Source organism: Anguilla rostrata, chromosome 6 (genome assembly GCF_018555375.3).
Source record: "Anguilla rostrata isolate EN2019 chromosome 6, ASM1855537v3, whole genome shotgun sequence".
Classification (NCBI taxonomy): Eukaryota; Metazoa; Chordata; class Actinopteri; order Anguilliformes; family Anguillidae; genus Anguilla; species Anguilla rostrata.
In genome coordinates this window covers 34,804,917-34,832,593 of record NC_057938.1, presented here as the reverse complement: position 1 = coordinate 34,832,593, position 27,677 = coordinate 34,804,917, and the positions used below count along the sequence as shown (strand labels likewise).

General features: G+C 42.8%; 1 protein-coding gene across 4 annotated transcripts in view; it reads left to right on the top strand.

Moving 5' to 3' along the window:
• Positions 1–839: 839 nt before the first annotated feature.
• Positions 840–27,677, top strand: part of LOC135257003 (coiled-coil domain-containing protein 85C-A-like) — a 46,188-nt gene continuing 19,350 nt past the window's right edge. The window contains exons 1-2 of one of the 4 annotated variants that reach the window (XM_064339332.1): positions 840–2,298; positions 4,317–5,152. In XM_064339332.1, the coding sequence (XP_064195402.1) occupies positions 1,596–2,298; positions 4,317–4,486 (873 nt within the window). In that variant the 5' untranslated portion in view covers positions 840–1,595 and the 3' untranslated portion in view covers positions 4,487–5,152. Of the gene's footprint in view, positions 2,299–3,296; positions 3,804–4,316; positions 5,153–27,677 lie in introns of those variants that run through there. The other 3 variants (XM_064339333.1, XM_064339331.1, XM_064339330.1) reach the window with 3 other exon arrangements.

The window sequence follows — 27,677 nt, the reverse complement described above, 5'->3', positions numbered from 1 at the left end:
CACTAAGAACAAAAGCCCCATGTTCACTTTGTGCTTATTGTACTATATTGCGCAACCGCATAAAAGAGGTTACAAAATAATTTAACTGATAAAGTTAAAGACTGAGGTGAATCAGTAGGCTCCTAATTGGTGAGGGTGTGGAAACATGGTCACTGATACTAACCATTTGGTCGATAATGAAGAATTCATCGACAGAGGAAATGATAATAAGCCAAACTTCAATTATGTCACTATTTATAAGGAAATAAAATTATGAAACAACTTAAGCACATTTGTTTCATAACCTATAGGATTTCATTGATGCCCCTCAGTCCTGAATTTGATCAGTTCAAATTTTTTTGTTACTTTTTTTGTTTGTTTGCAATATAGCTCAATGTAAACATGGGGCTTTTATGTTAATGGATTGCACAGCTATGTCTGACATAATGTGGCATAAGAGGGTAAATAATCCCTCTACACATGAAAAGCACCTAACAGTTTAATAAAATTCTGGAATTGCAATTGTAGTCGGAACGAAACCAGCATGAACTTTGGGTTCCCAGGACCAAAGTTGAATACTACTGCTATAACCAGAACGTCTGAATACTCCGTAGCATATGCTAATTTTTGTATTTTATATTTGTTGTTATTTTGTTTGTCATGCACATTTAAGCATCTTTTTGTCCGTTTCGCTTTTTAATATGTGTGCAAGGGTTGTGGTATTTAAAATGTTAAAACAGATATTTATTTGTGCAAGTGGATAGTAAAAAATAATTTCGTTCAAGACTTTTCAGGAGCGATTTTCGCTGCTGGCCCTTTAAGAAGGCAGTGCCTGTCGACTGAACGGCTTGATAATTCAGTGCCTTTCACAGAGGCACCTGCCCAGACTTTCCTGGCGTCTGGATTGGTCGTGACCGAAATCCTCTTGAACATTTTGAATCAAGCCCGTGAAAGAAGAGGGGCTGAGCAAATTCCAACCTGCCAGAAGATTCAATCCGACAACTGCTTTGGAAAATCCATTCGCCGACTGAGCGTGTTCGGTCGGTCGTATGCGGTTAATTCCTGGATCAAAGCGACAGCCTGGGTATTTCATATTTTATCGGGATTTTAAAAGTTGTTTTGAAATCTGATATCCATTGTGTTTTGAATTATTTTGGAAGCCCGTTTCATTTAGAATCGTTGTGGAAAATGCCTTCGTAGTTTTGCAAAATGGTGAACTAACTGCATCATTGGGATAGAGAAAATTCAAAAGGTGAGATTTGGCTGCTTGTGTGTGAGGATAATAGCCTACCTCACCGTTTATCTGCGTTCATGAAGACTGGATAGCTGAATAGCCTATGTAAATTTATTTTGCTACCTGCTGATGAAGTTTTTTTTTTTTTTCAAACATCGGAACAACACTGTTTGCTATCGGTCGTTTCTAATAGATTAGTAGATACAGCGCATTTTATAAATTTATTTCCGTTTAATTAGTTTGAGCTTTTAAGCGCATGTGTCATCGGAGTTATTTTCTTCATCATGCATTCAGATTTGATTATATCACCGTTACAGCTCGGCTAGCCAATTTTGTCGACTAGACATCTCCTGCCAAACTGTAAAAAAGGCAAAACTGAAAAATGGCTAAAAACCAATTGGATGGGCATAATGATAATTTGAGTCAGTTTTCCGACGACGAACTGTTAAAATGCAGCAAAGAGGATCTAATCAAAAGACTGAGAAAGGTGGATAACGAACGGATGAACCTCATGGTGGAACACGGCAACATGATGAAAGACGTCAACCGGAGACTGCAAGTCCACCTCCATGAGATCCGGGGCCTGAAAGAGGTGAACCAAAAGCTACAGGACGACAACCACGAGCTCAGGGAGCTGTGCTGTTTCCTGGATGATGATAGACAGAGGGGCAAGAAGTTGTCCCGGGAGTGGCAACGGTTCGGCAGGTACACGGCCAGTGCCTTGTGGAAAGAGGTGGGTGCTTATCAGCAGAAGCTGAAGGATCTTGAGGCCAACCAAGAGACTGTGATGCGCGAGAACGTGGAGCTAAAGGAGATCGTTCTCATGCTGGATGAGGAGCAGAACGGAGCCGGCTCCAGAAGTTCCATCGACAGTCAGTCCAGTCTGACCAATCTGAACGGCTCTGGCGCTGTCCGGGATGTCGGGGATGGCAGCAGTACGTCCAGCACGGGCAGCGCCGGCAGTCCGGATCACCACAACAACCACATACACAAGCCGGCTGTGGCTACGATAGGAACCATCCGGAGGTCGATGGACGACCTGTCAGCGCCACACCACCATCGGAGCATCCCCAACGGTCTTAATGGTGAGTATTAACCGATCCTTAAAGTGTCCTTTCTCTTTTAAACATGCCATATTTTAAACCTTTTCAGGATGGCATTTTTGTATCGATATCGATTCAATGTGTTTGCTTTCTGTAATTCCTCTATACGATTTTCTACTTGTGGTGTCGGGTGCTGCAATCCCTCCAAGTATTCAAATGTGATAACGCACGCACAGGAACGTGCATGCCGAATGCGAGAGCAAGCGTATAAAATCCAGAGTAAATTACACAAGCAGACTAAAGTGTTAGCTCTTGGCTTATTTGTGTTTGTCTTAGCCTGGTCTGCCCTGTGTTTTGAATTCATATTTTGGTTTTGCTTCTTCCAATCAGCATTGATTGGAAGAAATCAATGGAAAATTACTGAAACAACATGATCATACGTAGGCTCCTGTTCAAATCAGTGTGCGTTTTCCTTGACTATTCTATATGGATTTTAGCAATTACCACAAAATTAGCTAATAGAAAGTTGCAAATCATACGTATTTGATTTAGGAACAAAAATCTATAGTTTCGATTGTGTTACTCAAAGTTAAGAATTGAGCATATTGCGATAATATTGAACTGTGGCTTTAGTCATTCTCTTTAGGGAAGGTCTTATCTTAATTTCTGTTAAAGCAAATTGACTTTGGATGGGAGGCTTGTCATGGTTTTTGCGGTTGTCAAGAAGCTTTTTCGATTTAGACAGGAAGCTTTTAAATGTTTCACACTAATAGGAAATCAATGACACCATTCTGGCACCTTATCCAAGTGATATGTGGTCTGATAAAATATGTGTCACTTAAAATCAATATTGTAATAATTGTGTTGTCTTTATGAAGTTCCATAGATGAAACCATTAGCTTGAGCATTTGGTTTATAGTTTGCTCCAAAATAGTGAATGTGACACTGGTGCACATTGAAGGATGAGAATGGACCAGTTTCTGTAATGTTAATGCAGCAATGTGGCCTGTTCAAACAACAGGCTGTTTGTCCTATAGCAGACAGCTGGCATGTACACTGAAGCACCTAGAAGTGGAGGACCTTAATTATTTTGCCTTTCCCAGAGTCCGGGTAGGCCAAAGCTTTATCAGAACAAAAACGCATATGTGAGTCATTGCCCCTGGAAGCCGTTTCACCTCATTGCTGATTCAGAGGTGGCTTCTTTATGCACAGCATGGCTGTCATATGGAAAGTCTGTTGATTCACAGAGACCTCCCGCACGCACCTCGGTTTGGCCTTTCCAGTTCTTTCACGGGCACAAAGACGTTTGCCGTTAGCAGGGGAGATTTACCGATGCCCCAGATCTCAGAACAGGTCTGCCCCGGTGTCTGTCAGTCCGAGGGCTGTACCACGTGATGACGATTGATCACCCGGTAGGGTGGTGGCTTTGCAGCGAGGACTAGTGAGATGGAGTGCAGTGCAGGTTTGATGGATTTGACCATCAACCCCCCTCTATCCCAGGACAGCTAGTGGAGCATGTCCAGATTTTTCAGACACTTCCCAAAAAACATGCTAGTTTTACACTACCCAGTGTTTACCAGTGAGGATACCACTTGTGAACTACCTCTGCTGACCTAATAGCTGAGTTTTGAACTAAGGTCGGGCTAACTGATCTCAGATCAGCATGTGGGGAAGTGAGGGCAAGCCCTGACTTTCCTGCTACCATTGGAAGCGGCTCTGGCCTGCAGTCAACTTCACAGATGGCATTGTCCTGTTTACCGTGGACCTGCTCCACGTGCCCAGACCAGGGGATTGGCATGTTCCTGGGGTTGGGCCAGAACTCTCGGGGGAGTAACCAGGGGTGCTGAGGCATTCGTTGAACCCTGCAGAACACTGCTTTACAATTAATACTCAACCTAGAACTTGTGGCTGGGGTTTAGCCCTTGCATGAGTTTGGTTGGCACCCCACCACTGCCTGATTTTGAGCCAGGAAAAACCTGTGCTATTGCTTTTTGCCTCCTGCTCTTTCCTTAGTGCAGGAATGGCATTTTCATCATCTCCCCCCTTCCTTCACACTCTAGGGTCAGCGGGATGGTTCAGGATTTTTCTGAGATCCTTGCCAAGAAAAGCAGCTTTGGAGGAAGATTATTTGAATCTCCCCTCACCCTCAAGGGCAGTAAACACTAATGTTTTGACTCTTCAAAAAATAAAAATAAAAACATGTAAACATTTGCCACAGGATCAAATCTAATCCTGCTGGTTAGTGCTGTCGTCTTTTCCGGTGCGTGAAGCGAAATAGGGCATACAGGACATTCCTCGGTTTCAAAGCAAGGCCTGTTTATCGCATGCATGCCCTCTTTCTGTTATTAATTCGATGGAGAGGAATCATTTGATTTTCCTCCAATCTGACTGGTTTAATTATGGATATGTACAAGCAGAGATGAGCTACCACCTGTCAAAACAATAAATCCCCTGGATTAATTGATTACCGAAGGGGGGGGGGGCGCACAGAGTCATTAGCCTTAGCCTTATAGCTGATTAACAGTGCCCTCATAGCGCAACGTGCATGTTACATAGGCTACATCCTTCCAGGGCCAGTGTGCCTGCAGCTCTGTCTGGCATTAATCAGCATTAAACAGCAGAAATCACAAAGCTTGTGTCACAGTCCTCTCCACTTTGTCATCTGTAAGCATTTTCATATACAATGGCTGTATATTTATCTTAAAGTGTTTCATAATGCTCTGTAATTCTGTTTTAAACTGTGCTTTGTCTTTGTTTATAGGCTTACCTACCTGTATGCATGCTTGTTTTTCAGTTTTTTTTTGTTTTTTTTTTGCCTGGGCATTCTGTGGGGAATATGGTTTTCAAACTAAAGGCTTTCTGTGTAACTCTTTATAAAAATAAAAAACAAAAAAATAAGAAATGCTTCCTTAACAGTAATTGTTATTTGATGTCAGAAGTTATTATTATTATTATTATTATTATTATTATTAGTTTGCTTGGCAGAAGCCTGTGTCCTGGACCCATGATAAACTGCCCAACCGGGGATGCAGACCTGCATCCTGGCTGTAGACTCCAGTTGACCTCTGTTGATCTGTTGCCATAGGTGTGTAGGTCATGCTGTTTGTGCTATGCTGGGATGCAGGCCTGGAGATTTGCAGGTTGTCCTGGGTATCACGGCGCTCCTTTCTGCTGCTTACTGAGAACAAAGTTCTGGTATCTGAAGCTTGTGGGCTTAGTATTTCTGTTCCAATAATGTTGTCTCTAATAATCACTCTATCGGGTCATTGCACAAGCCATTGGACATGCCCTTGGCAGAGCTCTGCTGTTGCTGTACAGCTGTACTTGGGATCCAGACCAGAAGTGGAACTCTCCTGTGCTCTGTTATTGTACAGATGTACATTGGATCCAGTTCGAGTCAGATCGCTCCTTGAATTTCAGGTTTACGTGTCTGGCTGTGGAGTGGGTCCCAGGGCTTTGGGTTCAAATTGGGGTTCCCCTTTTGTGTCAAGGCTGCGCCCTGCTTTGCAGTGATCAGCATTTTATCCCCTTCTCTTGCAGTCTACCACACCCTCCGTGGTGACTCACTTCATTCAGCACAGAGGTGCTAAAGAAAGCTCCAGACAAAAGAGCTGAAAGAGGCCTGGCCTGCAGTTTGGGAGGGGAGGGGGTTTGCAGAGCCACTATGAGGGGGTCAGCCCAGGTCAGGGGCAGCGGGGCGGGGTGTGCTGCTAGTGCTGGTGGATTCTGCGGTCTGAGCAATTGCATTTTTGCTGACTGCTGTCACTCAGAGGCCAATCAGAGAAGAGCTGGTGCCAGGCAGGGGGTGGGGCAGTTGGAGGAAGGCTTGTGCGTGCATCAATCAAAGTCAAACTGAAACGACATGCCCTCAAAACCCCATAAATTCTTGCAGAAAAGAGGGGTTTTGTCCCCGGCGCCATTTGCTTCTGTGACCTACGGCTCTAAGGCCAGGGCATCCGCTTTCGGTCGTCCACAGCTAAGGACTGGGTTCTGCGGTCAGCTTATAAAATGCGATGCTACTTTGCAGTGTTCCCATCCTCCTCACCTCCTGAGCCTCGGGGAGGATCCTGGCTTGTCTGTTTTGTAAGGAGAAATTTATTAAAACAAGAAAGTTAGTAAAAACAAATGCGTTTTTGAATTTGGCAGGAACTAATAACCCTTACCGGATGTGCATTTCTGATATACCCAATATGTTAAAGATTTTTTGCAGATAACTTTCAGTAATTTTCAATAATTTGCTTCAGATAACCTGCGACAATTTGCAATAATGTTGCAGATAACGTTCAAAACTTCACTGAAATGTAATTTCTCAGTTCTTAGTTTGACATGTCGTGCATGTACCATCCATGTGACTGGGAATGTAACTCTTAATTCACTTTTGTAATGAATTAATGAGGTCCTGTAATTAATTTCATGCCCCAGTTGCATAATTTATGTTCTAAGATCACAGTAAAATTAGCCTGTGGGATTTTCTTTCAGGCTAAACCCAAGGTATGGCAGTGCTTGAAACTTCAAAGTTTCCTAGCTATGGGGGCTTATCTACCAGGCTTGAAGTTGACTTTGCTGCATGTGGTAATTAGAATGCTAGATGCTAGTGCCCCCCCCCCCCACAGGCCTGACCTCCTGTTGAGTGAATCCCGGAATTAGGCGGAGTCCATGTTGTCCGGAGGCCGGCGGCTAAACAATCAGTGACGGCTGAATTTTTAACCCTGAACCAAAATTCTGTGATGCAACAGAACGAAGATTTAACACCAAATTTGAACCACACTGTGCTGCAGTGCTGTGCCTTGAGTCTGTGCTGCAGTGCTGTGCCGTGAGGCTGTGCTGTGAAACTGTGCTGCAGAAAGACCTTCTTTCCGTGTGACGGCAGGCATTTAACCCTGAACTGAAGATGCTACACTGTGACGGAACAGGCCTTTGGCTTCAAAATGAAACACTGTGGTGTGAAAGGCTGTGTTTTCATATTATGGCCCATACATGCCCTGAGGCGCGCTTGGCCTTCCCCTGTCCAGCCCTGAATACTTCCTGTTCTCAGATGATAATTTCCTCCTGCACTTCTCATGCAACATTGCCTGTGTTGGCATTAGTGTCGGTGTAGCGAAGAGCAGGGATGAACCTTGAGGAGTTGTGTACGTTAGCCCAGAGGGCCATCGCAAAGTGATAAATGACTCCCCATCTCCTCTTTCTCACGAGCAGGGAGGACTCTTCTCCTCCTTCTTCTCTATTATTCATTCCATGTAGATATTCCTATGTGATGTGCTGCAAGTCTTCTAAGAGATATAGGCGCCCTAAAATGAATTTGAGACGGAGTGTAAATTAAGGAATGAAATTAGTTTCAGCTTTATGACATAATCTTGAGCTTTATATAGCAAGTAGTGTGACCCTTTGGTCTGTTGCACATTATTCAAATGTCTCAATTTTAATCACTTTATAACTGATACATAAGGTGCAGTTTACCTCAATGCTAGGCTGACCTAAATTTGTCATTGAAAAGTACATGCTTTCTTACTGTGATATTTCTTTGTTAAATATTAGCTGTCATAATATATATGGTCCTAAATTTATGCTAATCTGCCACAGACATTAATTTGATCCCATAGACCCCTAAATGTGACATGTTTAAATGAGTTAAACAGATATTTTTTATGTGTGTGGGAAGGGATTAGATTGTATCCATCACTTTTACTGTTCTATCTCCCGACCGATTCCAGTGTGGTTTTGTGTTTCACTTCTGCTGACTGATCTACCCATTATAGACAGAATTCATGGGAACAAGAGAATGAAAAGCATATCTGTGACTCAAGAAAAAGGTAAATAGGTTATTTTTCATTTTATTTTTTTAAACCAGAGCATGCCTACAAAATCTTAAATGGTACTACGCAAAATACAGTGATGGGAATAATTTGGGGCTTCCAATTTCATAGAGATGCCTGTTGATTTCAGAGACTTTTCTTCTTCTTCCTGATTCTTACATGAATAAATAAATGGTGCATATCGCCAGTGTGTCTGACTCATCTATTCCCTGGGTCAGTGAATGCAACATGCGTTCTTTCCTCATGCAGCCATAATGTGGTTTTTCAAGGTGCCATAAAACCAGCTTTCCCTGTTCCACAGTGTGTGCAGTTTCTGTCCTATAGGGGAGGTGGGCTACTTGTGAGGCTCCAGGGTGTGGTGAAGGAAGCTTTTATGCCTCCAGCTCTTCCCTATTCCACGGTGACCAAAGACTAGGCCAACCATTTGCCTGAGGGTGTTGGCTTGAGTTTCAGCTGAACTTTCTCACTGTGACATCCTGCCCTGACCCTGCCTCCTTCACCCCTCTGTTACCCTGTCACCTTCTTAGCTCACCTTTTTATGATTATCATCTTTACTTTGTCAGGATGTAAGACCACAGTAATATATATTGTAAACCTCTGAAACAAAAAAATGAACAAAAGTTCATTTTACGTGACGTGTTTGAGTTTTCTTTTAATAACCAGCTTCACGGCAGGTTTCTCATATCCATCCAGCTGGGTAGTAGGACTTAACCTGCTTTTCTTTTTATTTGCGCTATTCCTGAACTGCAGCAAGGCGCAGTCGTGAGATCGTAGCCGTGGTGCGTTTCTCATCCCGTGCGAGCGAACAAGAAAGGGGAGTTTGGGGTAAGCTGTTTATTCTGCATTCAGGACTCCACTAGCCACGCCCCTGCCTAATTGAGGAGCTGTCGGTCGTCTCTCCGAAGCTTGTTTACTCGCTGCGGCGGCCCTCCAGCGTCTCGCACTCGTCCGCGTGGGAGCGTTTTGGTCAACCCCCCCTCCCCCTGTCCGTCCGTCCGGCAGCGTTGTCCTTGTGAGGCGGAGGAAAGCTTATGGTTTTGTCATGCTAATGAAGAAGAGGAGAGGGCTTCTTTGTGGACTCTGTGTGAATGGGGGAGAAAGTTTCACTCCAGACAGGACCGCCCTTAAGCTCCACCCTCTGCCCAGATGGATGATGACAGGCTTCAGAGCTTGAGCTGGAATTGAGACTTTGAATCAGTGCTCCTTTGGGTCACACTTGAGATAACGAAGGCATGCACGACCCCACCTGTCACATTACTCCTCCCCCAGGAAGTAAATCGGGGCACAGATACTCTGACCCTGGTCTGGCTTGGGTACACTGAGAAGAGCTGTGGAATGTTCTCACGTGTGAGGGCTCCGAACACCTCAACTCTGACCCCGCCCTTAACAGAGCTTTGCTGCAACTGTCCCAGATAAGTTTAGGCTCAGCTACAGTGTTTAATTAGTCTGTCCCCTCTCGCCCTTCCCCCAGTAGTATCACAATGAATTTCATAGAGTGATTGTCCCCATTGAACCTGTTCACAAATGCAACTGACACCTATAATTAGCACCAGACAAGCCTCAGTTTTTCTGTGATCGCATCGTCTATTGTAGTCATTCGTATGCTTAAAATGTAAAGATCTATTGGCTTGGGTTTTGCAATACTTTAAAGCAGTTGGTTGGGGCTTGAACTCTGACTACTGATATTAAAATTAGAAAGATGGCTTTGTTAATTAACCTAGCCGTCTTGATTTTAATGTTATGTTACTAAAATGAGAGCAGAAAGTTTAACATTGGAAGGACCATTTTTACCTTTCATGGTAGAGACTTCTGGGCGAATGTTTTGTAAGTAAAGTGGTAAACTGATTGTTATATCCCACACCCGTGAGCCGTTAAAAAGGTCTTATCTGCTGTTTGTGGGAGTGAGGAATGCACCACAGCGAATCAGCTGTGTATTTTCAAAAACCCGGCCGGTCGAGATTTCCTGCATTGTTTGAAAATCGATAGCGGAAGTATGACTCTTTTTCAACATGAACTCTGCGCACCAGAAGAGAGCGGTTCAGACAATGCTGTTCCTAAACCACCTGATCTGGGTGCACGTTTGCAGCAGCTAATGTGCACATACAGGAAGATTGGGGTTAGGGTCTCTGTTCATTCTAAATGGCCAAAATAATACAGTCAATGTCAATTTTAAATTAATGTGGCTAATTGCAGGGCCATATGTATTGAACAAGCTATCTGACATCTGTCGTTGGAATGATGTGTGGCCACATCAAATTATTCAGTCAGGCATTTGATGCCGCTTGAGTGATTCCAAAAATGGGTGTGGCCACAGTCTGCGGGGGAGACGAGTGACTGGGGGCCAGCAGGTTGAGTTTGGGAGCCATGGCAACAGCAGCTGTCAGTCGATCAATTGATCCCATCCACACCCAGGCAGTGGCAGTAGAAGTGAGTTGGGGTGACCGGTTCTGGGTGGAGACTGAATAGGGCGGAGATGTCCACGCCCCCCTAACAGGTCCTACACTGGGCAAAGGATGGGACCTTGGCAGTGGGCTGTGTCAGAAGAGCACTGGGCTGTGTCAGAAGGGATGGGGCCTTGTCTTCTCAAATAAGGGAGATGTGTGGGGTTTTGGAGCATGGGGGTGGGAGTGGTAAGTGTTTGGAAAGCAGGATAACATACGTGACGCAAAATGTATGTGAAATGCCCCCCCAATAGCAATATTTCTAAACTAGTAGTTGACAGTTGTGCATTTGTTAGGGGTTCTTGGAAGTGGCCCCCAAAAAGTGTGCCATCACGTTTTTAGATTACTGAGACACAGAAAATAGAAAGCCGTGTCTGATTAATTTCAGTTGTGACACACTCCAGTTATGCTATCTTATCATTAGGCCTACAGGGATTGTAGTCGTTATGTTCCACCATCTTATTAAAGTAGCAGGACGATTCTATTTCTGTGTGACAGCCTTTAGAATGAAGGTGACGTAGCATATGCCATTGTCAATGTGTGATTAACGGGCAGCATCTAGAGAGTGCTTCCCAGGCCCGTCTGATTTACTAGGGCTGGCGGGGGAGGGGACATTTAATCTCCTTGTTCGTGGAAGGTGACCGCGCACCAGTGTGCTCCCACGGGACCGTTCTGGAGAGCGTTGCAGAAACACGCATGTGAGGGTGCATTGATCTCGCCGCACATCCACATCCCAGCCCCACAGGAGAGCTAGGTCAAGAGACCACTGTGGTGTCTGCTGGAAGGACTGGGGTCAGCGCCTCTTCACGCATTTGTAATATTGTTGACTCCGTTCGCGTTCGAACTTCGGGAGCGCAGCCCACCTGGCAGGCCGTGGCTGGGGCTCAGCGGAGGTCCAGGGACGTCCTCTGTGGCAGGGATACAGAAAAGGACCCACCCTGCTACACTCCTTTGTGTTGGGTGTGTCCCTCGGAACACGTTACCCGCCTGGCCAGGTCGGCTACTCACCAGGAGGATGACAGGCTTCCGTCGCTTGGTGAAAGCCCGTCGCCCTTCAAAAGGAGGGTTGCAGTCGGGACACAGGTCAGACCAGTAGGCTCGGGTGATGGCAGAATGGAAACCTCCCAAGTGTAAAGGTTGAAAGGTCAGTCGTGGTGTCTCCTTGCCTGCCATTCAACTTTTAACGCATCATCTCTGCTCAACTATTTTAGAAATTCCTGACATTCTTTTGGATGAAAGGTTCTTATTGTGGTCGGAACTGATATTAATTCAAACGTGATGGACTGGGTGCAGCTCTGCAACATTCCGAGTTTCACTTCCTTTTAAACATTGTTAGACAACAGCGGCCTGGGGCGTTCAACAGAGGCCTGGGATATCATACAACCATGACGAAGGGGGTGTGTTGTTTAACCTTGCATTAGTCTGGCACATGGTTTTAATGTCCCATATATCTGAATCCATGGTAGCAACCCTCTTCATGAACTGCTTTATACTATACTAACTATGACACAACGTAGGGCGCAGTCCATAGGAAGGGATTTTGAGCCATACTCCCTCCTTGAAGGCAGGGGTTACAACCCCTGCCATGGCATTTTCTTAGCTGTGGCCCCTCTTTCTGTTTCTGTCTCTACTTTGTAATTTACTTTGTACTTTATTGTCTGAATAAACCAAAAAAATGTGAAAGCGGGCTGTCCCACTATCATTTAAAAGAAAAAAAAAAAGAAAAAACTTTGCTGACTCTGTCTGCATTCTTACTTTCTTTAGCAATGTCTTCCAGGCCAACATTGCAAAAAAAAGTTCAGTTGCAGGTGGGGGAATGGAGTCACACTAGAAGCTGCGGGAGCTCTGAGCCATCTGTCTGACTGCATTGTTCCAAACACAAAGCAACTGAGGGTCCTTCAAGCCCCTCAGCAAGACCCTCACTCACTGTGAGAACTGCTGAGTTTGGTTGGGGTGAGGGAGGGGGGGAGGGCCCAAAGCCTTTTTGGCCACTTCATATAGCTGCCCAGTGACAGTAGTGCTACACAGCATTGCTGTCAAAGAAAGAGAAAATACAGTACCAGTGTACTCCATCAAATGCATTCACTTGCTGTTGCACAGACCTGGACGTCTCCTGAAAGATCCTCCCAGCACGTCCATTTACATTATCTAGCATTGCCCCTTAAACTGAGCCAAAGTGTGTGTGATTCTGGAATAAAGTCAGTTGGTGGATAGCACTAGCAGCTTTAGTGCAGCCATAGGAGGCAGAAGACCATCGATCTGTTTCTATCCTGAGTCTAATGGACAATTATTGTTAGCTCAGGCAACAGCTGTACTGGGAGGATGGGCTGGCAATAAGTACAGTGATGCGTAAGAGACGAGTGTGTTATCTGGTGCTGCAGCACTTGACATTCTATTATGGGATTTCAACCTACATGCCAAGTTACGCATACAATGCACTAAGTCGAAAGTCATTAATTAAAACTTGCAAAATCTAGGTCTGCTGTTATTGATATTGAAATGAGGCCAAGTTACAACAAACAATATTGGCTATCTTAGTTCACACAAATTAAACGAGCTCTATTCCAAAGCAATGCCACCCAATGCTTTCTAAATTGTTGCATGAAACTTGGCCCTGTGTTTTTTCTATCTTGCCATGTCAGCAGAGCCTGTCGGGGGGGTTACTACCTTTTTAACAGTGGGGGGCACTAGTCATTGAATGGGTTATCCTGTGAATGTTGATCACTGTTGTTCCAGGCAGGTCTTACAGAAAATGCCATTGAACCAGTCAGTAGCTATCGCTGCTAGCCCGTAGTAGTCAGGCTGGCCTGGCTGGCTAATAGACCCTCTTCATATCTGTGGACAAAAGAGGATGCTCCTGCAACCCTGGGGCAACACGTGTATTCACAATGCAGCAGACTTGACCATCAACATTTTAACACACTAAGTGCATCTTGTGTTTCAGGTTCACTTTAATCTTTGCAAATCTATAGAAAAGATATTGCGTTAGAAGTCGTATTACAACTTTTTTTGGAACTTTTATGTTGTGAGCTAACCTACCTACCTGTGTTTACATTATAAATGAATACCAACTAACCATAAACTGTCAATGTTTGATCAGTGGCAAGTTAAGTTTTAAAGTTATTCTAAGTCAACTAAGTTTGGACAGGATACAAAATAATAACAAAGTTGGTGCAGCTGACAATGATCATTTTGATTGTCTGTTTGAAATTGAGTCACTTTTGTAGCATAACGGTAGCATTTGGTCTGAGTCTACATAGTTAATCTGCCAATAGGCCACTTAACACACAAAGGTGGAACATTTGAAAACAATAATTTCAGTAAATTGTCTGCGTGAAATGATATGTTGATAACATAAAGGTTAAAGCTGATTGTTCATGTAGCATATTTCTTATTTTGCCCTGAACAAAAAAGGCAAAAAAGGTACCAGCATCAGCAGGGGTCTTCGTTGAGAATGTATGGTGGTTTAATCCTCTGAGTTTAAGATGATGCAATTTAAAATAAAAAAAACTTTTTTTCACTCCAATGTCCTCCTTGCCTGGATTTCTAGATAGGTGTTCTGGCGAATTTAGTGCCTCTGTTTCCCCTGCATAGAATTAATAAATTATAGTATTAATGGAAAATCAATAGCAACAATACGGAAATTTTGGCAAAGTTCTAAGAGAATTCCAGTTGCATTGCAGCATTAAGTCTTTAGAATAACAAAGTCATACAGTCATCGTTCTTATTTATAGTAGCCATCATTGCATCATTCACTGGTTTGCGTTCTCTACTGTACCATATCTGGTTAATTGTTAAAATTCTTTATTAGAAATACTGACTTTCTTAAAACCACCAATAAAAATCATTAAGACATAGCAAAGATTTGTTTGAAATCAGTCGCCTACATTCAAAGTACTGGGGGAATATGCATCAGAAATGGATACTGAATTCAGCAGTGCTAGAATCGTTGTTTTTTTATTGCTACCTGCAATTATAAATTCTCCCCTCCCCCCTCCCTGGCATTCGCTAATCTCTTTTCTTTGGCACCCCCATGACAGGCAGATTTTTAAATCCTGCATATGCTCCTGGTCATGTCAAAGGAGCTTCCATTTTTACTGTTAATATGGTAGCTGTTCAGAATACTGTAAAATATGTGCTGTAAATAATTTTCTTTTCTTTTTTTGCCAAAAGTACTTGGTTTTTTTCATAAAGCATTATAAAGAGCTTTTTGAAAGATGACCGATCCTGACGTTTTACATTATTGTTAAAAAGCAAGCCTTTCCAAATGATTATCCCATGAAGCTTTCTCAGGCCTCATATCCAGCAGAGGCTCAAGGGACAGAGTTCAGAACGATGCTGAATGCAAAAGGCTGGATTGCACGTGATTCTTGCTCTGATTTCCACAGCTTTTTCATCTTATGTAAAAATTTTCAAAGGATGAAATGGTCTTGAAAGGGCAGTAAAGCGGGGCCTGTCTGTATGGAGTTTGCATGTTCTCTCCGTGGGTTTCCTCCAGTTACTCCGGTTTCCTGCGTGTGCCCTGTGATGTATTCCTGCCTCTTGCCCAGTGCATGCTGGGAAAGGCACTGACCAGGAATAAGCAGGTTAGATAATGAATGGGTGAATTGGTCTTGAGGTGTTATGAGATGATGGTTTCCAATGTAACAGTGAGGTGTGGAAACCTCTGCCAGCTACTTCTGCGGCTGCAGCGTTATCATATTATTCTGAATTAAATTATAAAAATAAGTTAAAAAAAAAAAAAAAAAAAACCTCTTTACATTACACCAAAACACAATCAGGTTAAAAAGCAAAGTCAAGTGGCTTCTTTTCTTAAAATTGTAAAAAGATCCATAAAAGCAGTTCCTTCCCTATGAGTGGTTGGCACAGAGGTAACTTCCCTTGGGAAAATTTGGGCTCATCCTCTCAGGCTATTCCTGGTTTTTCTTCAAGAGAAGCTGCCGCTTCTACAGCCACTCTTGGTATCTACTCTAGGGCTACTCCTAGCTTCTGAGTCAGAGGTGATTCATGCAGAAGTGGGTACTTCTGACAAAAAAGACTAGCCTGTTGCTTGGATACTGTCTTATCAAAATGTTGGAATGTCTTCCAATAGACTCACACAATGTTCTCTGCACCTTTTCCAGTTGTTTATTTCACTTCAAAAGAATAATTGTTTCATTCCTAATGCATCCTTGAACCGAATACCATTTCCTTTCATGAGTAAGGTAATAATGTAAAAGGGAAGTTTGGAGCAAGTCTGGAACACGTGCTTTTGGCAGGAATGCTGTTTGTGTGTAGTAACTGTAGGAAGGTTTTGTGGACCTGATGAATGATCAGGAAGCAAGCAGACAGGAATGTTTGTAAAGAACGTCCTCGTGGAACGTGCATAAAGAGTGTGTTCGTTGGGGAGGTGACGTGCTGGACAATGCAGCACCAGGTGGAAACTGGAGAACCAGAGGGAACTGGGCAGGGTGTGATCCCACCCCTCTTCAGATAGAGAAACATTACTCTATGGTCAGTGGGGGTGGAGTGTCTTGAGGCCTCTACCTCTTATCCTTTTTAGGGAATTTGTGAACATGCTGAGAGGTCACAGCACTGTTGGTTTATGTGTGCATGCATGCATGTGTACATGCTTGAGTGCATGCATGTGCGCTTGGCACGGTTTGCCAAGTTCAGCGATCACCACAACTTTTATGCATCTACTTGCGATGGGGAAAAAAGAACACTTGATTTTAATTGTGAGTCAAAGTTCAGGACAAATGTCGATTCAGTCCAGGCCCAAGTGTGGTGTCTGAGGCTTCAAGTGACATACCTGCTGTAATTCTCCCTCATAGACCCATGTGACAAACAGGCCCAAGGCACTGCGCCCCACTGCCCCACCACCTCCCTCAAGAAAGCAGACTGTCCCTGACAGCTGTCTGAGGCACAGAGGGGGACTGGAGTAGAGCATATGCCCCACTTATTTAATCCACAGCTTTTCGCTGTAAGATGATTAGGCCTCGCGCAGGGCCGCGTTCAAAGAAAAACCGATGAAATGTCCGCGACGTGTCCAAAGCCAGTTTACGGACGCCATTTTGGGCTGACCTCCCTGCACAGGTGGTGGGGAAGCTGGGTAATTGGCCTATATGTGTACGTCTCACTGCAGGACATACGCATTGGGGCCTGGGCCACTGCATGGAGCGCATGTTGTCACGCGCGTGCACATCCCCTAACTCTCTAATCCCTCTTATTTTCTTCTTCTCATTATTTCTCCTTCCCCTGAATCGTCATAAAGCAGTTTGAATATAAGCTGTTTTTTAACTTACCCGAAGCGCTTTGCACTGGGAAACTAAATGCAGGAAAGCGACTGGTTGAGCATGCTGAACACACACAAGGCAGGCAACCACCACAGGTCTGAGCTAACAGCGTCTGGTACAGCCATTCAAATGCTTTCCCCTCAGTTGCTTTCCCTCTCGAAGAACCCACTTACGAAGTGTCACTTAAGAAAACGCAATAAAACGACAGAACAATGTGCAAAGCAATCAGGAGGCAATTGAATCACGGGCACAGTGGACTTTAATGTGTTTAAGCTGTTTGACCCTGACAAAAAGATCTGTACGATTTACACCATTGAAGGTTAAGTGTGAGGCTATAAATCTCTGGGCCTCTCTGTCCCTAATGCAGTTTGTCAGCCGTGTTCCAGCTTACGCTGCTCAGTAATATCCTTAATGGTTGTCTGATAGGTTTCCTCTCCAGTACCGGTTTGTCCTCTTCGTGGAGTTCCATATTCTTGTGCCACACGCAAGCTAACCTCACATAAGCAGAATCCCGTTTACCCTCCGTTGCCGCCCATCCGATAGACAGCACTGTTTGTCCTGCTGGGACGTCAGCCGTATCTCGGAACAGCCCGACTGCATAAATCATTCATTGCGGACTAACTGCGATAAGTGGTGTTGGAAAGAGAACTTAACTGGGGGTTAAAGTGATCTCTGCACTCATGGGAGGTCTTGGTGCACAGTAATATGGAAATGGACCATCAGAAGAAAGGCTAAGAAATAAAACCTAAAAAAGGAGTAAAAAAATATGCGTATATGGAGAAGAGCCTTTGAAGACAGGGTCACTAAGGCTATTTGAAAGGTGGCTGACACTGCTCAGTGAGCATATAAAACTCTGAAAATGGGCTTTTTGGACGTAAAAAGTGTTCTAAAACCTGCCTTGTCCAGGCTAATCACTTTATTGTACGTCCACTGCATCTGGATTCCTTTTTGTGTTTTTCCACCCCTCTTAAACCCTTTTTGAGCTTTTTAAAAGCTTGCTATGATCAGTTCTAGATAATAACTGCTGAAAAGGATACAGAAGTTTATCATTCCTTCATTAAGCTAAAGGTTTATGGAGCAGGTCAGGTTAATGCCTTCCTGAAGGGTACAACAACAGAATCTCTGCCACCAGGGATCCAGGAACTGCACATTTATAGATATGAGACCAGTTCTCTTGCCGTTTTGACAGACTGCTGACCCATGGCTTGCAGTGCAGTGTGTATTTCCCCTGTGAGGCGAAGTGCATTCAGGCCCAGTGCTGTGGCCGTTTCTGCAGGGTCCTTCCTCTCTAGTAGAAGGTCAGTGTGACTGATGTTCAAACCTGCTGTTCACCATTGAAGCCGCTGTTTAAACATTTCATCACTTTCTCTCTTAGCGCAACCAACAAAACTAAGCACATAAGTGCATTCAAATAGGATAAGAACACAAGGACTGCAGAAAAGGATAACAACAGTTTAATAGTGTAAGGCAGTGCAAGAATCAATAACCCTAATAAAGGGGGTATGGTCACCAGATAACTTGTAAGTTATATATGCAAAAGTGGTCACAAAGCATATGTAAAATAGGGTTTTTCCTGGTTAAAATTGGGCTAAGGTGGTGACTTTGTTTGACAATGACTGCAGTCAGTATGGCTTTACTGCCACCATAAACTCAATGGGTCACCTCCCTATATTTAGCTACATTTAGAATGTAAAGTTCTGGTCTTGAAGAGATCTTTACAATGCATTGATGTAGGCTATAAAAAATGAAACATGACAAAAATAAAAAATTGGAAATTAAATTTTTTAAATCTAAAAGTTTTGAATGTTTACTGTAGGGTTGCATATTGTAAGTGGAAGAATTGGGGAGAAAATACAGCCTATACTGATTTACGCATTGTAAGGGGATCATTCCACAGGAATAGTGCTGTTTGGAACTGTAATATATTTTTAAATGCATTTCATTTTTGTCATTCCGAACCTAGGGTATAGTATTGATTAACTTTTTAACTTAATGAGTCCACACAAGAGCTTACTTTGTTTAAATTATTTTTATACATTCACTCAAAGAATGCTTGCAGCATCATTTTCAACAGTGGTGGTACTTATACCATAAACAGCATTAAAGGCTTCTCAGAATGTTATTTCTCAGTTCAGTCTGCACAGATAGGAAAAACAGTGTAGGTTAATACAGTAGAATCCACCTAATTGCATAACGGTTCATTGCATAATTTGGGTATTTGCATAGAATTGCAAAATCCTGAACCAATTCCCATTCATTCTATTGTAAAGAGATTAAACCATTAGTGCATATTTTAGCTATTTTCCTGGAATTACAGTGCTGTGAAGAAGTATTTGCCCCCTTCCTGACTTCCTCTATTGGATATGTGTCACACTGAATGGTTTCAGATCGTTGGACAAAATATAATATTAGACAATGGGAAACTGAGTAAACAGAAAACACGTTTTCAATTATTGAATTTATTTAAAGAAAAAGTTATCAAACTCCCATTTCATCCATTAAAAAAAGTAGCCTAATTGCCGCCCTAATTACTCAATCAACTAATTAACCAAATTTAATTGCAGCCAGCCCTGTTGTGTCTTACTCCTATTGGACCTTACCATCAGAGCGAAGTAGTCACCCACAACGTTTCTGCAAACACGCTAAGCTATGATCAAAAGAAATTCCAGAAGACATTCGAAAAAATGTTTTTGAAATATATTAGTCTGGAAAGGGTTACAAAGCCATTTCTATACACTGGGACTCCACCGAACCTTAGTGAGAGCCGTTATCTACAAATGGAGAATACTTGAAACGGTGCTGAATATCACCAGGTGGGGCTGGCCTGCCAAATTTCTCCAAAGGTGCAGCAACAACTCATCCAGGAAGTCACAAAGATCCCAGAAGAACAATTAAACAACTACAGGCCTTTCTGGACTCAGCTATGGTCATGTGTTCATGACTCCGCAATAAGAAAAAATGGGATTCATGGGAGAGTAGCAGGGTGGAAACCACTCCTAACTAAGATAAACATCAATGCTTATCTCGCATTTATAATGAAAAAGCACCTGAATGATCCCCACGCCTTTTGGGGTAATGTTCTATGGACAGATGAGTCAAGAGTGGAACTTTTTGGAATGGGTCCCAAAAAGCAAATTCAGCATTTCACAGTAAGAACATCATACCAACAGTCAAACATGATGGTAGTGTGATGGTGTGGGGATTCTTTGCTGCCACAGGACTTGGATGATTATTAAAGAAACCATGAATTCTGCTCTGCCAGAAAATGAGCTGAAGCTGAAACATAATTGGATTATACAGCAAGACAATGATCCAAAACACAAAAGCAAGTCCTCATCTGAATGGCTGAAAATGAACTAAATTGAAGTTTTGGAGTCTTGACTTGAACCCAATAAATATGCTGTAGCAGGACCTGAAATGAGCAGATCATGCTCAAAAACCTACCAATTTGCCTGAATTAAAGCAGTTCTGCAAAAAATTCCTTTACACTGATGTGAAAAACTGAAATCAAATTATAGGAAGCATTTGGTTGAAGTTATTGCTGCTAAAGGTGATGCGACCAGTTAAGTTTAAGGGGGCAATTACTTTTTCACATGAGTGATACGGATTTTTGGCAACCTAGTTCATTAAATGTTTTTTTGTTTACTCTTGTTCCCTTTGTCTGATATTACATTTTATATAAAGATTTGAAACCATTCAGTGTGACAAATATGCAATAATAAAGGAAATCAGGAAGGGTGAAAATACATTTCCTGGCACTGTATGTCCAATAACATCACATAATGACCCATAAATTGTTAAAGAAAAAAGCACAAATTTACAGGTAGGCAGTTTCTGTTAAAAATCACCTCGAGGACGCTTCATTTTTTTATGCAGTTAAGCAGATTCTTTTGTAGTTAATTTAGTGTGTCTGTGGGACGTAAACTTGCAAGCAGTCAGAACTTGACTGCCAGTGAAATGCTGTGTCATTCACGATGAGATTGTACTAATGAATTCATGAATCATTTCTAATTGTTTTACAGGGTTTTTTTACATGAGGTCAATGCAGGAAAAAGCCTGTAAGACTGAGAATACTGTTCTGCCGGCTTTTTTGTTGAAAGCGTATGATGTTCCAGCTATGATGTGATGTGATTTTGCTTTGTTAGTAATTAGATTTCCTTTTTTCCCTTGAGCTTGGCTAGCTTGAGTTCAGCCGTGTACTTTTTGTTTGCCTACTACCATGGCTAAATGTGAAGAAGTGACACTTTATGAGATTCAAAGCTGCCTTGTAAAACAAGTGTTGACATGAAAGACTTAAAAAAGACTGTAGGGGTGAGGTTATTTGAAATGTGTTCGAACACAGGTTTCAGTTTTCTTGTCATCCTTATAGGTTCTGGGTAACCTTGCCCCCGTACTTTTCCTCTGTTATTGTTTCAGATCATTGCGTGAGAAGACTGACAATACATTCCCTGAACTCAAATTACTGTCTTCTGAGTGCAGTTTAAATTACAGGGGGCTGATCCAAGGGTTTTGGCTTAAATAGACCTTTCCTGCTCCATGTTTCTGCTCTTAATTGCCCTTACAGTGAATACAAGTCTCTTCAGTGAAAGTACCCAAGTTCATTATTGAGGTGTGAAACAAGTTTAGTTTTTTAGCTGTGATCGTTTCTGTTGTGGTCACTCCAAAACAGTAACATCAAAACTCTGAGCATTGTAAGTCCAGGAAGGTCTTCATGTTCACAAGAAGAATGGTCTTACTCTTTTATGAACGGATAAGTTGAAATAGGCCTAAAAACTACCATAATGCATTGGCACTTAGTTGAAATTAGGGATGGCAGTGTTTACTTGAGTTAAAAAAGAAAACCTTAACGTCTTGTTGTCTGTGTTCGTGGTATATTTACCTTTACTACCCAACCCTCCCACCCCATCATTTCCACGTAATAGTTTCCAAAATGGGGGGACTATATATATAAAAAGTTCTTCAAATTACTACATGATTCACTTGATTGCAGAGCTTCTATTGCAGCTACCCACCCATTAAAACTGTCGGTCTGCACTTTAACTTTCATTGTATTCATTGTCTCATTTCTGATTCAAAAATCATGTCACTGTCCATTTGTTATGTTATGTTTTATGTTATGTTGCATACTGTATGTGTGTATGTGTGTGTGTAAATATATATATATATATATACAGGCAGTTATGTATAGGCTATATTTTAATATATTCTTCTATTTGTGTTCATTTCAGCCTAGCTAATTTAGTTAGCTAGTGACAGGTTGTGTCTGTTTACTCACACAAATTGAGTTTAAGTATGACTGATATGATACAATGTGCAATCAACTATTTATTCTTGCTTTTATTTTATTGGCCTAAAATGAAATACTGTTTTTTGCCTTCAATGCTGTAGGCTAAATAGCATTCTTTTTAAAGCACTTGAATCTAACGTTTGAGAGTTTTCCATGTGATGAATAAATATACTTCCTTTTATGGCAATGTGCAAATGTTTTTGGGTTGAGAACACACCCAGGGGGGAAAAAGCCTGACCTGTACCGATGTTCTATGTGAAGTGAAGCCAGAGAAAATGCTTTGTGATGTCTTTAATCAGGTCTGCTGCTTTAGGCTTTAGGCGCCTCAAAAAAAAAAAGGACTCCAGTAAACACAAGGACAAATCAGCTTGTCATTATTCAGAGAAAATCTTAGTCCCACCCCTAGTTGAAATAGTGTTGATTTTTGTTAAGGATTGTGATTATGATGCATGTTGTATTTAGATATAATGGGTTTGTACTGTAACTGCTTGTTTGTTGTGGGGATGATTACAAAGTTGGAGAGCTCTGCCTAAAGAAGAATACCCTACTTAGTCAGTGCGCCATTTCCCTGAACTCTCTCTGCCAACTGCACACATTTGCATTGTCGTTATATAAGTGAAACAGTTCCAGTATCGGGGTGGATTGATCCAATGTGAAAATGCACTTGGATTGCGTCTGCCAAGTGGTTGGAGGCTAAACAAAATGGCTAAACGGGAAAATGAGATTAAAAAATGTCTTCCCCCACACGTGGCTGAAAACCAGCGGCTGCAGGATTTTCACCCCCCTCAGCTTCTTTGGAAAAATCCAGAATGTGGACACGAGCAGCCTGTGGAGTTTGCAGGCACAATCATCAAATTGTGGTTTTCCTGGAAGGTAAAGGGTTATGCCAGACTAGGGCTGTGCCACTGCCGAATGCAAGTCGCGATTCTCAGGTGCTGCACACGCTATCAGCTGAAACAGTGATGGATGGTGCTTCGAGATGCATGGTTCCCCCCCATTCCCTCTACCCCCATGTTAGCCATCATCGGGATGATGGAGTCAGGGAAGCCAAAGTGAAATGATTTGTTTTACTTTTCATTTGTGCATTATTTATCTAACTTACGGACGCCTGCATCCGGGAAGACTAGCATAACGTATGTTTTGCATGATGTCCATTTATGCTGCAGGATATTTAAGGATGGAGTTCAGGTAAAGTACCTTGCTTAAGGGTACAGCAGCTGTGGCTCACTTCAGGGATACAAGCCTGCAACACTCTGGTTGTAAATCACTATATCCCTAACCCAAACCTCATCACATGGTAGTATCAGGAGAGCTGGGGCTCCAGGTGCAGGATCAGGTTCTAATTCTTGCTTGTATACATAACCAAGAAGATGTTACCTGATATGGATTCTGATTATAACTGCAAGCCAAATTGCTGGGAGTTTAGATGATTTAGGCAGACATAAATTCCTCTAGTCCATGCCAAGTGGGGCTGCATGATATTCCCAACCCACTGCTATAGAACTCACCATCAGGAGGATGGATATGTAGCGGATTGTGGTGCGTGGCACGATTGTGGATCTTTAGACCAAATTTTGGTTTTATTCTCATGGCCTTAATCCTTTGATTAGGAGGGACGTGCAGTGTTCCAGCCAACCTACAATCCTCTGTGACTAATCTCCTCAGCATTTGCAGTATTGATTTATTTTATGTTTGTTTAATTTTGAAATCTGAAAAGGGACACTACACCAGCTATATGGACTTGGTTTTCTGATGTTGTTGTACCAGAACTCCCATTCATTTGTACACCTGTACGGAACCTAGCCTGTTTAATATCCAAAGCTCAATTAGCCAGGGAATGATAGAGAGGGAGGAAAATCAGGAGAGAAAGAAAAAAAAAAAGAAAGGGAAAGAAGTATTGAGTGAAGAAAGATGGAAGGTGGGGAGGGATAGATGCACTGTCAATGGCATGATTGAGAGAAGCAAAAATGCCCATAAAAGTGATATTTGAAGTGTGGCTTTAATGGTGGATGGCAGGTTTGAATGTTAGTCACACTGACCTTCTGCTAGAAAGGAAGGACCCTGCAGAAACGGCCACAGCACTGGGCCTGAATGCTCTTCGCCTCGCAGGGGAAATGTACACTGCACTGCAAGCCATGGGTCAGCAGTCTGTCAAAACAGCACGAGGACTACTCTCATATCTAGAAAGCTGCAGTTTCATAATCCCAGGAGGTCCAAAGTTGTCTTGGGGACATTCAGTGCACTGGAGTTGATGACCGAGCGATGGAATGCTCTCTGCCTTTTGCAGATGTGTAGGAATGTGTTTAAATCCTACTTTTTGCCCTGGCGTGAACTGCAAGCCACTGAAGCTCTCAGTGGCTAGGTGGGTTTGAGTGTTACCAGGATGTGAAATCATCATATGCCCAGTTTCATCAATGGCACTTCGGACCCTTTCTCATGAGCTATGCGATCATTTGTTTTTTCAATCACATGGAATAAATTGAGTTTTATACTATTATTATAATATCTACTTGAATTTAATAGGCTTTAGAGTTTGTAGCTCTGGTTCAGTATTCCAACAGAAAAGCCACGCTGTTGCAAACTACTGCCCTGTCTAAAAAAACATGAAGCTTTATAATATGTAATTGTGTTGGGGATAGAATAGAATCTCATTGAGCAAGACTGTTTCCTATGGCTTATAGTCGAGAAATGTTGTCCCCACTTGCCTGTGTCCAAAGAGTGCGTTCAATCAAGATATGGTCCTTAATCAGTATTAAGAATTGATTGATTTTAACCATGAAAGAATTCCATAAGGATGATGACCTGATGCCCACATATGCCTTTCATTCTGTTGATATAATTTCCATATGTACAACACCCATATTTTGGACAAAATTGTACTAATTGTATGTGTTTCGCTTTCTGTATAGTTGCTATAAATGAACTCAGATTTTTGTTTCATTCATATCCTTACATACATGTGTTAACCTCCCAAACTGGCAGCCATTTTGGAACATCTTTAGACCCCTGCATCTGTTCAACTATACATGATACCATGTATAAAATTCCATTTTATTCATTTTTATATAAAAACACTGCCTGAAGGAAGTATGAGGAAAACAGGAAACATAAGCCCGTAAAATGCCTAAATCCTGGTTGAATTTCGGAGAGGCTCATATTGACTTCCATTTGTATATTGTGGACGTGTACACACATGTATAGGCTAAGTGTAACTGTAGATGTTGTGTAAATGCACGCATACATGGCGCACAGACGTGCAGACTCCTTGCTTTATGGGGGATGTTCAGAGCCTGCTGTCACTCAGAGGAACATCAGTCCTTCTAATAGGGCCCGTTTCGTCCGTGCGCCAGTTTCCTCCCGCGAGGGATGCACTTAGCCGTCTCATTAGTCCATCTGGTTTGCTGCTGTTTTGCATTGGCTAGGGATGCCAGCGCTGCAACAGTACAGCCTTGCCTGGCTCCTTGGAGCCAGATCCACTTCTCGTCACATGTACAACAAGCACTGGGAAAACATATCATCACTCTCCCGACATATGGCACGGCATTGTGTCCATGGCGATAATGCCTAATAATTGCCTTTCGCACACACTTGAAATCCCACCCCATCTGGCTCCTCTAAGCCAAGAAAAGGGTCCTTTATGGACTGGATTGGTTTCCTTGTCCTCTTGTAATTCATCTGTGGCAGACAATCTGCTTTTTTACGTTTGTGCTTCGTCTGGATTTAATTTGTGATTAATTTTTCATTTTTCCCCCAGTTGCTTTCTGAGGGTGTGGCCCAAGTATTTAATTTCATTGTATAAAATGGAACAATATGGTTAGAGAAAAAAGTATTTCAAATGTAACTTATATGGTTCTTCACCCGCACAACTTAACTGAAGTCAGAAGGGGAGATTTAAGAGTGGTTGTGTGTGTGTGTATATGTGTGCATGCAAGAGTTTTGTAGCTCCCAGTATATAAGAATATTTATGCTTTAGTTATGTATAAGAGAACCTCGGCCCTCAAAATGGACAACAGACATTTAATAATTACTTATCTGTGTGTTTTTTTGCCAGTTCAAGAAGAGTGACCGACTCGATTTGTACCCAAATGCATTTCTCATGTGGGGGCACAGGAAACCTCTGTTATCCTTAAAACCATGCATTCCCATGGGCCTTTGCTTTTGTCACTGGAGTGGGTTTAACACATCCTGCCCATATACCCACCACCCCCCTCCCCCCACCGCCCCTTGGCTGAAGCTGGGAGAGAAGCAGCAGCGAGAGAAGTGGGTCACCGCGCCGGCGGTGATGCAATTGGAAGCAACAGGCTGTGAGGGTCAGACTCTGTCACGCTTACCCTGCATCCCCCCCGCCCCCCCTTACGTCACACTGCCTGCGTGATTAGTGAACGCAATGATGCACAGATACGTGCTCGCTTCGCGCCGCGGCTAATGTGCTAATACAGAGTCAGTCCAGACATGGTGAGGGTGAAGGACTGGATGTTCTTTGTCGCAGACCTGGATTAAAGCAATATTTGTGATACTTTTCCAGTGCTGGTAACATTTGAAAACATGCCTGCAGTTACCTGACAATTTTCAACGAATTATGCTGGATTTTTATTGGTGTCTAAAATATAAAAGTATTTAAATGTTAAGTAGGTCATCAAAGTCTTTTTTTTTGTTGCTGTGGTTCTTTAAGTGTCTGTGTCCTAGGGCATTGATGTTTGTGTGTATGGGCAGCGCTGGCGGTCTGTGCTGGCCAGCCAGCTGCTTTGTGTCTGGCCTTCTCTGTGGGATAAAGTGTTTAACGTGTTAAACTGATCGGCCGTTTATCCTTATTACTTGGTTGAATATCCACAGGTGGGCTGTGTTTATGGGACCAGACTGTCTCCTCATGACTGTCTCATGATCTCCAGGGGTACACCTCTGAGTGTGTGTGTGTGTGTGTGTGTGTGTGCATGCACGTATGTATTGAATAGGAGTGCACGCACATGTTCTTCTTGTGTGTTCCTGTCTCCACCATGTGCATGTGTGCATGCATGAGCGTGTTTGTAGCTTTTAATGCAAATGTGTTGGATAGGTTGTTGGTCGGATTGAGTGTGTAAGCTCTCTATACAGAAGAGGCACTTCGACAGTTTTAAGTTAATCCACTGTCTGATTTCATGTTCATTTCGCAATATATTACTTCCCTACATGTTACACAACTCCTCTCTACTATTAACCTCATGCTCTCCCTTTACAGTAGGAACTTTCAGTTGTGAATCTGTTCATGGTTGCAGTCTGGGCTGTGAATATGGTTGTGGACCAGGCTGAAACCATGGCTGTGTCAAGTTGTGGGTCAGATTTACAGCAGTGCTTGTGCTTTGGATTGTGGTTCTGGTTTGAGGTAGGGAGTTTTCGGACTGGGTTGTTCTGTATTCGATCTGAGGGACTGTGTCCTAATCGGATTGGGAACTCTCTGTGGGTCAGGTGACCAGATGTAGTTGGATTAGAGAGCCACAGGAAAGGAAAAGAGGATTATGGGTGGCCAGCTTCACAGCACTAGGCCTTTCCTCCTGAAAAGTCTGGATTTTTCCTTACCGGGACCGCAGTGCTCTTTTGTAGTGATCATTATTTTTAAAGAACAAATTAA